This window comes from Numida meleagris, unplaced genomic scaffold (assembly GCF_002078875.1).
Source record: "Numida meleagris isolate 19003 breed g44 Domestic line unplaced genomic scaffold, NumMel1.0 unplaced_Scaffold244, whole genome shotgun sequence".
Taxonomy (NCBI): Eukaryota; Metazoa; Chordata; class Aves; order Galliformes; family Numididae; genus Numida; species Numida meleagris.
In genome coordinates this window covers 214216-225989 of record NW_018364243.1, presented here as the reverse complement: position 1 = coordinate 225989, position 11774 = coordinate 214216, and the positions used below count along the sequence as shown (strand labels likewise).

The 11774-nt window shown below is 59.8% G+C and overlaps 1 protein-coding gene across 1 annotated transcript in view; it reads right to left on the bottom strand.

Annotated features, from left to right (window-relative positions):
* Positions 1–11774, bottom strand: part of SP1 (Sp1 transcription factor) — a 15148-nt gene that overhangs the window by 984 nt on the left and 2390 nt on the right. The window contains exons 2-5 of the mRNA XM_021382430.1: positions 11659–11772; positions 9608–11093; positions 984–1152; positions 537–736 (exon numbers count right to left, since the gene is read on the bottom strand). Coding sequence (XP_021238105.1) covers positions 537–736; positions 984–1152; positions 9608–11093; positions 11659–11772 — 1969 coding nt within the window. The remainder of the gene's footprint in view (positions 1–536; positions 737–983; positions 1153–9607; positions 11094–11658; positions 11773–11774) is intronic.

Here is an 11774-nt window from a genome sequence, read left to right as displayed (position 1 = left end):
TAAAGGTCACAGAACCGTGGAACTGTTGGGTTGGAAGGGTCCTTAAAGGTCACAGAACCGTGGAACTGTTGGGTTGGAAGGGTCCTTAAAGGTCATAGAACCATGGGATGGTTGGGTTGGAAGGGTCCTTAAAGGTAGTAGAACCACGGAACGGTTGGGCTGGAAGGGTCTTTGAAGATCATTAAGCCATAGGATGGCTGGGTTGGAAGGGTTCTTAAAGGTCACAGACCCATGGAATGGTTGGGTTAGAAGGGTCCTGGAAGATCACAGAACCATGGAATGAGTGGGTTCAAGGGACCTTAAAGATTATAGAATCATAGAACAGTCTGGGTTGGAAGTGTCCCGAAAGATCATAGCATGCCTTTAAGTTGGGTCCTTAAAGATCACAGAACCACGGAATGGTTCCCCAACCCCCTTTTCTCCATTTTTCTCCCCCTTTCCCCACGCAGAAAGCCCAAAGCAGAGCTCCGAGCCCCCGGGACGGGCTCCCCGGCAGCACCGCGCTCCCCCACGCTGCCCAGCACCCCGAGCCTTACCCGTGTGCGTGCGCTTGTGCCGCTGCAGCTCATCGGAGCGGGTGAAGCGCTTCCCGCAGAGCATCCAGCTGCAGATGAAGGGCCGCTCGCCCGTGTGCCACCGCAGGTGGGCCCGCAGGTGGGAGGTCTTGCCGTACACCTTGCCACAGCCCGGGATGTGGCAGATGTGCTGCTTTTTTTTACCTGGATCCCCAGAGCTCCTGGAAGAGCGCGAGGGCGGGAGTTAGAACAGCCCTGACTGCGTGGAGGGAGATGCACCTGAAGAATGCGCTTTGTTCCCCAGCATTTCCCCCATTCCCATCCCCACCCAACAAAAGGGGACACCCAAACACCGCGCGGGTGACAAAGGGCCGGGTTCCACCCCTTGCCCGTGAGATGCATCCCAGAACGCAGCTCTGGCAGGGAAGCAGAGCCCGGCACCAGCAGCTCCCCCGCACGCAGCCTTACCTCCCCTCGCTGTCCTTGCAGTAGGGGCAGGTGCATGCTTCCCTCCGCACCTTCCGCCCCTGCTGGGGCTGTGGGTCAGGGCTGGTCTCTCCTTCCTCCACCGCCGCGCTGTCGTCGCCCAGACCGTCCCCGCTCGCGCCGTGCAGTCCCAGCTGGGCGCCGTGCTCCCCTGGAAGCAGCACAGGGTTTGGGGTGGGCGTCCCCGAGCAGGAAAAGGGGACTAAGAGGTGTGGGACCCCCACGTGTCCACCCCAACACCATGCATCAACATCTGGAAACCCTTCCTGCAGCAGAAGGGACAGCCCCTGCGCTCCGACAGCTCGACTGAGCCCTAGGAAGTGATTCATCCCGGCCTCCTCCCTCGGCTTTCCATGGTTTTCCAACCCTGGGAATCCCACCTCCAACTTTTCCTCCAGCAAAGCTGGGGTCCGTGCCCACCAGTTGTGTTTGGATCAGAGATGAGAGCTGCTCTCCTCAGCAAACCACACCTCCAGCCACCTGCCAACTATTTCAGCTATTTCAGTTACCCTAGTGCAGAAAACAGCAAAAAATGTAAACCCAGCAGCACCGGGCGGCTCCAAACAATGCCAGCGATAAGGAAAGCATCAACACATCGCGGAGGGGAGCCCTGCCTTCCCCAGCAACACTCACTGCTGGCGTTTCCCCATTCCCACACTTGCACCTCCGAACGGCCGGGGCTGTTTTCCCTCTCCCCTCCCTGCTGACAGCTCCAAAATTCACCTTTTCTGGTTCTCTTCCCCTAAAACTCCTCTTTTCCCCTCGATTCCTGGGCTCGGCGAACCCGCTTGCCCTTCCCAAGTATCTCTCTACTTTAACCCCAACGAAAGCAACAATCCGGGAGCAAATCGACAGAGCAGATGCGACGCCTCGTGCCCAAAGCCCCCGAGAAGGCAGCGATAAATAAAGCAGCCTGGAACACCGCCGTCCTTAGCAGCACCTATCGGCAAAGTTATTATCAGCGCGCGTCGCTGCTTAATTACTGCGATTACAGCAAGGGATGCGTAGATAAAGTTGAAAAATCATCTGGCGCTGCTCGGGGAACGCGCTTCCCCCTCTCTCGAGGAGCAATTCCCAATTACAAAAGCCATAGGAGCGGCGGGGTAGTGCTGACGAGCTCCCCAACGCAGACAAACATAAACCACCCGTAACGGGGGGGTGAAGGGCGAGGAAGTTCTGAAGCCTATCAGTTTTCATTGCTGTTTTATGGCTCTGCAGCTTATGCTGTCATCTAATTGCTTCTCCAATAACCCCATCTACACTTCACAAGTGTTTTATTTCCCTTCAAGCTCCGCTGCTTGATGATTTTCATGCCGAAAAGCCGCGGCGGGCGCAGCGCCGGCAGGCTGAGTAATCTCTTTTCAGCAGCAATTAACATATGCCAATGGGTGCAATGACAGATTTAGAGCCGGGACGTGGATGGGCCACTCACCCTCATCTCGTGGCGATCCCAGCCCCAAATTCACCTCTTCCTGACAACTTCCTCGCAGCCAGCATCTGGGGCAGAGATGGCTGCACAGACGTGGGGCTGAGATGAGATCATCTTGTACGATGATGCGAAGCTGAGAAGGGAGCCACTCAGCGAGACCTGGGCAGGCAGAGAGCTGGGCGGACAGGAACCTGCTGAGGTTCAACGAGGGCGAGCATAGGGGCCTGCACTCGAGGAGGAGCAACCGCACACATCAGGGCAGGGCAGGGGCTGAGCTGCTGGGAAGGAGCTCAGCAGAAAGGATCTGGGGGTCCCAGTGGCCACCAGGGTGACCATGGACCAGCAGCGTGTGCTGGTGGCCAGTACCACCAATGGTGTCCCAGTTGACCAACAGTTGACCAACAGTTGACCAACAGTTGACCAACAGTTGACCAACAGTTGACCAACAGTTGACCAACAGTTGACCAACAGTTGACCACGAGCCAGCAGCATGCCCTGGTGGCAAACAACACCAATGGTGTTCCAATGGTTAACCAACAGCAGTGTGCCCTGGCAGCCAAGAGGGCCAATGGTTCCCTGGGGGGCACTGCACAGAGCGCGGCCAGCAGGGCGTAAGGGACATTGCGTCGGTGATTCACTCCACATCACACAGGACAAGATGAAGACTCACTCCAACTCTGCTCTCCGCTACCTGCAGAAGTATCTCCAGCAAAAGCTGCAAAATTTGCTTTAAAAATCTGGTTTTCCATGCAATGCGCTCTGGGAGGAGGCAGCACACTGAGCCTCCGTGCTGCTGAGGGATCCACTCTGGGTTCTGCTGGCCTGGAACATTCGCTGGCTGCGGGCTGGGAGCTCTTCTGCAGCCAGGAAGGAGCTTCAAATCTGCAGGGCTGAGGGAAAATGATGGAGATGTTCTGGGAGAGATCCTGGCCATGCTCAACAGCTCTGTTACCAGCAGGTGTCAGTGGTGCCCCAGGAAGATGAAAAATCACCAATAAGAGATTGGGGCAGCTTCCATAGATGTGACACAGTGAACACATCACGTCTCAGCTTCCTCCTCCTGCACCACGAGCGTCCGGCGAGAGGAAGAGCTCTGGTCTCACCCTTTTCATCACATGAGGATGCTTAACGAGGCTCAAAATGAGCTGCTCCGCGGGGAGAGCGGGGTCTGGATTTCCCCAGAAAGCGGAACAGAAAGGCCAGGCCTTCTGCTGCTGGGGATGGTGATACCACAGGAAGCAGAAGGGCTGCAATCAAGGAAACGAGCCCTGAGTCACTCACCCGCTGCTGGTGTCACAGCGTGGACAGATCCTCAGCAGGAGCGTGCAGCTCCATCCAGGAGCTGTGGTGCCAGCCGTGTCACGGCGAGGGCTGTGCCCATGTGTCCTTGCCCCACAGCGGAGGGGCTGAGTGCTGGAGGACTGGCTGCCCCAAGGCCTGTGCGCCCCAGGGTGCACCCTGCCGTACCACCTTCCTCTTTTTGCCATTTCCAGGAACTGGTGGAAGATCTTCGCAGCTTCCTCAAGCAGCCCAGTGAACCTCGGAGGGGCTGAAGCCCAGGCCCCACACGGGGACCCCTAAACTCTTCCGTGGGGCTCCTGCATGCCACAACCATGGCTACAAAGGCTTTTTTCCCCTAAAAGCGCTGCCGTGGTTGAATTCACACCGGGATTGAGAGGAGGGCTGTTGTTTGCAAGCAAACCAGGTCCGGCTGCTCAGTGCTGGGTGCAAGGAGGGCAATCGAGGGTCCCTCCGAATTTCCAGCAGGTTTGGAGATGCTGGCCAGGCCCCTTGGCAGCACCGCTCCCAGCAACATTCAGCACATTCAGGACAAAACCTTTCCGGTGCCCCCCAGCTCTCGCAGCGTATGTTTGCAGGCTACAACTGGCACGGGAGGAACCGAGGTGGTTTTGTTTTTAAGCTTTCTAAGCCAACAGCTTGCAGCTCCCAGATTAGAGATCTCCCCGTCGCGTCTGCGCCGTCCTGGGAGAAGTGCTGTGCAAAGGAGGGGAAGACACATGTGCACCCCCCCTTGAAATACACTTGGGAGGGGGAGAATCCAGCGCCGGTGCCTTGGAACCGCTTCAAGCTTCCAACATGCAAAAGCCCACGCAGCGTTTTAGAGTCTGCTGGCGTGTCACACGGAGGGGGAAAAAACCCAAGTCTTCCTTCTGGTAATCTATGGCTCGCATCTAATTAAGGTATAAATAAATTACGGCAAGAGAAGACAGATCGTGTACGTGCACGCTTCATTCTTCACATATCAAGATGAGCCGAAGTCTCCAGAATATTGCAGCTTCAGAAGAGAACTCGGTGGAGAGAAACCAGCTGGATAATTTATGTTTATTATCTGCACTAATATAGATTGCTTCTAAGACTAAAGCTTTTATGCTGCTGCCAAGTCCCTGGTCCACGCTCCGGTCAATGAAGCCTTGAAAAAACGCACGAGTTGCAGAAGCCGGGGGGGCTGAATGAAGCGGGGGAACTCTGCGAGAGGACGGGGCAGGAGCTGGCACAGGGTCCCCCCCCCGCTCCCCCCGAGTCCCGGCCGCTCTGCTGCTCTGCCACGAGAAGCCCAAAGCTCCGGGGCCTTGGCTGGCAGCTGCGCTGGAGACAAGGTGCTTCTTGTCTTCCGGCTGCAAGAAGCCTGGGCCCGGCCGTTTTATTTAGCAAACTGAACCGAGGTGAGAAATGCCCTGCGGACAGGAGACGGAGCCGCTTCAGACCCACCCCGGGTGACCTCCAGAGCGGGACAGGCGCGATGTTCATTCCCGGGAAGGAGCTGGAAAGAAACGGCTCCTTGTGCAAACAGCAGCGCTGGCAGCCACAGCTGTGCTGAGCGGGAGAGGAAGAGGGGGGAAAGAAATCAGCGCCGTGCAGCACAGAACCCTCAGCTTCCAGCAGAGCACGCAGAGACAGCGGGAAGGCTTCAGATGCAAAATGAGGGCAGCAAAACCCCAAACCCGATGGCGCAGCGCGAGCCACGCACGCACGGAAAAGCTGGCACCGAAGCTGCCCAGCAGCGCTGCGCCTCGTCCCATTTCCTCCTCCTCTTCTTAATTTTTCTTCTATTTTTGGCAGCCTGAGAGCTCTGTCCAACCTCTGCTCACTGCTCTCCCCAGAATGCACCGGATCGAAGAGGACCACGCTGCGCTCACTGCACAGCGGAACAAAGCACGGTTCACAATGCAGTCCCCTCGATTTTTATCTCGTTTGATTTCCTCGCTAATTTGCAGAACGAGTTAATCTGCAGTGGAAGTCATTGATGCCAATGAGCCAAACTTCATCTTAATAATTCTGAGTTCTCCTCTGAGTTACGGGGAACACACGCCGCTCGGCTGCGTGAGATGGTGCAGTTCTGAACTCAGACTGCAGCACATTGAGTAATTGCAATTTTTTCAGGAGTTTAATGACTTGAAAAGCCACACGGCGAGTTCCGCCATCCCCTGCCATGGTTGGAAGTCTCCGTGCGTCACAATTAATCACACTTCCTTCGGAGAAAAAAATAAATGGGCACGGAGCTGGCGGGCCCGCGCCCATCCGCCTCTGTCACCGCACGCGTGCACGGGGACAGACCTCCTGTGCTCACACGTGTGACCCCCAGGCTGTGCTCGTTGCCTTTGTCACGTTGAAAACCGTCCCCACGCATCCCCTCTGCCCTCTGCTCTCCATTGGGTTTGGGTTTGCAGCAAGGCCGAGATCACACCTGCAGTGCTGGAAACCTCCGCCGCCGCAGCACCGTGACCCAGTGGCACAGGCAGCTCCAACCGAACCACAGCGGGCAGAGTGAAAAGGAAAGAAGTCTGCAGTGATGGGCAATGAGGGCCCGAGCACAGCCAGGAGAGGACGCTGGGCAGAGGAATCCCTGCACCCGGGTTCCACCTGCAGGCCCAAACCTACGCGCTCCACCGCTCCCCTCCGCAGCAGGGACACCCAGCGTCCCCAAAGCACCAACCCGGTGCCCCCCGCGCAGATTAAAGGGAAGGGAAGATGAGGGCAGTGCTGAGCCGGGCGGGGAAACTTCAGCACGGAGTCACAGGGTGCTGCTACGCACACACAACCAGTCCAACCAGCTCCCAGTCCCAGCAGCCGCGAAAAGGAGGAGGAGGAGGAGGAGGAGGAGGAGGAGGAGGAGGGGCAGAGCCACCCGCGATGCTCGCGCTATGCTGACAGCAGCGTTGTGAGGGGCCCCCATGTGCTGCCCTGCAGAGCTGAAGGAGAGGGCAGCCAAGGAGCTGGGAGTACTTCAGGTCCGGCCCCGCCGGAGTTCAGAGAAGGAAATTTCACAATGTAATTATTTTCTGCAGTGATGTCATGGGCGGAGTGAAACAAACAATTACAGCGCGTGAAGGGGAGAGCCTGTCAGGGCTTGCTGGCTCAAGATTCATTCCAAGTCTCCCCTCCCCTCTGCAGATGATGCCATGTGGATGTCTCATCAAGGCCACGCTACAAAGCTGCCCTTAAGAACAGAAAATTGAGACAATCGGGGCTTTGTGCCGGTGCCGACGGCTGCGAACGGCCCCGCCAGAGCCAAGTCAGGGCGCAGAGCTGCGGACACGCTCAGTACACGGGTCCCAAAGGGACTGAGGACTCGGGGGGCTACGTGCGATGCCTTGGTTTGAGCGCAAGCCTTCCTCCGAGCGAGGGACGGAGCCTGGGGACGGCCAGAACACTGCAGGGATGCGATAACTGGGCCCAGAATGGATTCAGGCAGCGTGGATGGGGCCAGGGAGCACTCACCGTGGTGGGGCCGGTCCCTCGATGTCCCCGCGTCCCCCCGTGTCCCCCGGCGGTGCAGGGACGAGGCTCCCCACACACCTTGGATCTTCGCCCACCAGCGGGGACAACCCGGCGTCCTCAGTGCGAGCAGCGTGCCGCAAAGGCGGCGTGGCTGGACCAAAAAAGAGCCCCCGGTGCCACCCTCCATGTGCCTCCGTGGCCGGGGGGGCCTTCCCCAGGGCTGGAAAATGCCATCCCGAGCGCTCAGCTGTCTGCCACAAAGCCAGAGGGCTCCAGCACTGCCCTGACACAGCCTACTGACCCAGCACACGCCGGGGCCAGGCAGCACTCCTCATCAACCAGGACTTTGCCGGGGGCGGCAGAGGGGCAGGGACGGGCGTTTGTGGCTGAGCCAAAACCCAGAACCGTGGGACGCTGAAGCCCCATGGCTCTCCCCGACAGATTGGTCAGAAGGGGGAAGCGAAACCGCAGCATCGCAAACTTCTCCAAGGCCCTCCTGGGCGCAGCCACCGCACCGTGCGGACACAGGGTACCCCCTCCCAGCGCTGCGGTGATGATCAGTGACCCCACCGAGCACAGGCAGCCGAGTGCTGAACCACCAGCAGCACCCAAACCCTCATCTCTCCACCTCAGAGAGCTCCTGGCACCCGGTGGGCCAGGGCACGGTGGCACTAGGGCACTGTGCGGGATCTGGGGAGGGGCCAGCCAGAAGTCCCCTCCCCGAGCCGGTCCGGGGCCTGTTTGCCTGCATGCCATCCCATCACAGCCACAGACCTCACCTCTCCGCCACTCGTGCTAATTTGCAGCCAGTCTAACAAGTAGGATGCCATCGGCTAATTAATACAAACACAGGCTGAACCGTGGCTGCGCAGTGCACCGGGAGCTGCGCTTTGATTTCAAAAACCTTTTTGGGGTGTTTTGTTCCTGAGGAGGTCTTCCCCCTCTCCAGTTTGGGGTGCATGCAGGAGCAGGCAGCTCTGCAGGGGGACAGACGGACCCACAGCCACGTGGGAGCAGCAGCAGCAGGACAGAAAACCTCCAGGACGCCTCACCCAGCCCGCAGCCTCACGCAGGCAGGTTGGTGGCAGGAACGCAGCTCAGCACCGCGCGCTCAGAGCCCTGCGGCCTCGGGTCCCCACAAACCCTTTGAAACCCGAAGCCCGCCCCGGTTTATCCAACTTCACAACATCAAAGCGTCGCCGCGATGTCACATCCTCCCAGCTCTCAGGCAGCAAATGCGTCAGCACAAAGCGGTGGCAAGAGGCGCTGCAGAGTTGGGGAAAAAAGGACAGAAGAGGGGGAGGAGGCGGCGGGGAGCTGGGGTGGGTGGTCTCGGGAGCGGTCCTCCCTCGGACGGCAGAGCCACGCATGATACAGGAACTAGGAGTCGCCCGTGTGTTGCTCGGCGGTTTTCAAACGCGCTGCACGCACGCAGCACGACCCCGGGTGGGCGACGCCACGGACCCCCGGCCCCTCCCCGAGCCCACGCTGCTCTCCTGAGCTCGGGGGGGAACGGAGGCGCGGGGATCAGGCGGATCCCGACCACGCCGCCGCCTGCAATAACCCGGCGGGTGCCTGCGAGCCGAGCTGCTGTAGCAACAGCCCAAAATACTGCTGCAAAACAACCGCGGGCGGGCGGCCACCTCCTCTCGCGAGAAGGAAGCGAGTGGGGTTGAGCAACGCCCGCGCTGCCTCCCAGCCGCGACTAAATCCAGCAACGGCCTTTTTAGCTGCAGCTAGAACATCGCAAACAAATAAAACAACGAAACCCGGCAGCCAGGAGCGAGCGGAGCTCGGCGCGGCAGCGAGCCCTTCTCCCACGTGGCAGCTTTTGGGGGACGCGATGCGGGGCACAGCGGGAACGCCGTGTCCCTTCAGCACAAACACACACCCAGCCAGAGCTTCCGCCGCTGCTGCAGCTCCCCAGGGCTTTCTGGGTTGTTTGTTTTCACGGAGGAGGGCGGGGGTTGCTGAAGACCTTTTGCTGCGTTTTCCTGCGTCCTGCACACAGCTGTGGCTCTTCCCTCAGCCCTGTGCCCTCCCCAAGGCGCTGCTGAGCCACCCCCAGGCTGCGCTGTGCTTCAGCCTCAGCCAATTGCTCAGCCCTGCTCAGCGTCCCCAGCTTTTTCTCCCTGCACACTCCCTCCTTCCCACTTCCAGCGCTCCACTCACATCTGCTCAGCCACCAGACAGCTCACTAGAGCCGGAACTCCCCAAAGCCGCTCTCGGTGTCACTTGGCCACCAGCAGAGGCTTCGCTGCTCCTCTCTAGGGCTGGCACGAGCACCGGGCTGCTCGCCAGCTGGATCCCACATCGATTATCCCCGGATCTAGCTCCAGCTCGGTGGCACCAGCATGGTGCCAAGCTCAGGCACCGTGGTTTCACCTTTGATTTCCTCCACTTGGCTCAGGGAGGGGACCAAGCCCATCCCACTTACCGGTAGCGTTGGTGATGGCCAGCGGCAGCCCCGGCAGCTGGTGCACTTGGATCCCAGACGCTCCCAAGGCACTGAGGTTAATAGTCTGGAGGCCTGGCATAGAGGAGAGCTGGGCGGCGTTGACCGTCACCGTGCCGCTGGGGAGGGAGGCGATGGGGGTGAGCGTGGTGCTGGTGCTGCCCGTCTGCCCCAGCGACACTCCCTGCATGGGGGCCAAGGTGATTGTCTGCGCCTGGGGGTTTTGCACCTGCAGGTTCTGGAGCTGGATGGTCTGCCAGCTCACCTGCCCGTTCGGCCCCACCGTGGGCGTTCGGATGATGATGGGCCCGGAGTTGGGGACGGCCTGGAGCTGGAGGTTCTGCAAGGCATCCTGCGAGATGGCTTGAGTGGCGAAGGTCTGGCCGGAGAGCGGGGTGGTCTGCAGGGCTTGGATCGTCTGCCCCCCTTGGACCAACTGTGGCTGGATCAGGATCTGCTGCTGTTGCTGCTGCGACTGCTGGCTCTGATCTCCCTCCTTCTGCTGCCCTGGCTGTAGAGCCACCCCAGAGACCTGGCTCTGCAGGGAGTCCGTGCTGGGGGCCCTTTGGGGCGTTTGCACTTGGACGTTTGTTCCCACCGTGGAACCGCTGGAAAAATTCACGATGCCCATGTTACTGGTGGTGGTGGTGGTGGAGTAGCTGTTGGCGTTGGTAAAAAAAGAGCCGGAACTAGCGTGGGATGTGGCGATGTTGGATGAGCTGATGGCAGCACCTGAGGTGGTGGGCTGGGAGCTGCTGTCCGGAGAGCCGGAGCCGCTCAGGGTGACGGTCTGAGAGGTGGGGGCCAGGCTGGCAGCCACGCTGTTGACAGGCAGCAAGGTGATGTTGCCATTGAGAGCCACGGGAACGTTGGCCACGTACTGGGTTTGCCCTGAGAGGGTGTTGTTGGCCAAGCCCACCCCCTGGATGGGGACGGCCTGCTGCAGCAGGTTGGGCATGGCAATGAGGTTGCCCGTCCCCGCTCGGCTTGTGATGATCTGCTGGTTTGTGCCGGGGATGATCTGGAGCTGCCCAGAGGCATCCTGCTGCACGTTGACTTGGGTGGGGGTGGTGGCAAACTGGAGCTGCTGCCCGTCAATGGTTTGGAACTGGGGAATGACCTGGTACTGGATGTTGGGGATGACGCCCGGCAGGCCCGTGAGGACCTGCTGGTTCTGCAGGTTGGAGGCAGCCGTGACCACGTACGGCCCCGTGCTCACGGGACGGCTTTTGGAGGGGTCACCATTGCTGCCGTTGCTGCCCTGCTCCTTGGAGGGCGTCGGGGTGGTGGAGCCGGTGGAAATGATTTGCCAGCCGTTGGCCGACTGCGCGATCTGGGCAGCAGCGGCCGTCAGGTCCAGCTCGCTGCTGCTGCCTTGCTGGCCCTGGGAGCTGTTGGAGTTCTCGTTGGGAGACTCGATCCTGCTGCAGGTGGCAGCCAGCAGAGCCAGCGGGGACGGCTGCGACTCCTGGGAGGGGAGAGGAGGAGTTAAGGGAGCGGGAGGCGGTCCCGTGGGCAGGCCGAGAATAAAAGGAGGAAAAAAAAACTTGAAAAAAAAAAAAAAGAAAGAAGGCAGGGAGGAGCGTACTTGGAAAAGATAAACACTCCTTCCTGAGAAAACCCACCCACAGCCGGAAAAATACAACTGCCAGACACAGCGCTGTCAGGCCAGGACAGATTGAACCCACAGTGAAAAACCCTCTGGGAAGGGAAGAAAGGGGAGGGAGAGAGGGAGGCAGCATGCGAGAGAGCCTCCTCCGCCCCAACACAGCGAGATCTCCCTGTAAAGCTGCAGGACAGCAGCTCCTGGGATGTGCAATCGCTCCTGGGCACCCCAACAGGGCCACGGTGGCCACAGGTGTCACGTTTTTGGGGTCACGGTGACGATCACTCGTGCTCTCTTCCTCTCCCCAGGGAAAGCAGGCTGCGCAATGCTCGGCTGAGCTGAGCAAACAGCAAGGCCATGGACTTTGTGCCGGGGCTAGCGGAGCCAGGAAGCCGTGACACGGAGCGTGCCATGGGGCTGCACTCACCTGGCCCTCCCCAGCGGGCGAGCTGCTGTCACTGCTGCCATCTCCTTCGCCCTTATCGGGCGTTCCCTTCACCGCTGACATCTCCTCGGGACTCTCTGAGTCTGCGTGGGCAGGCA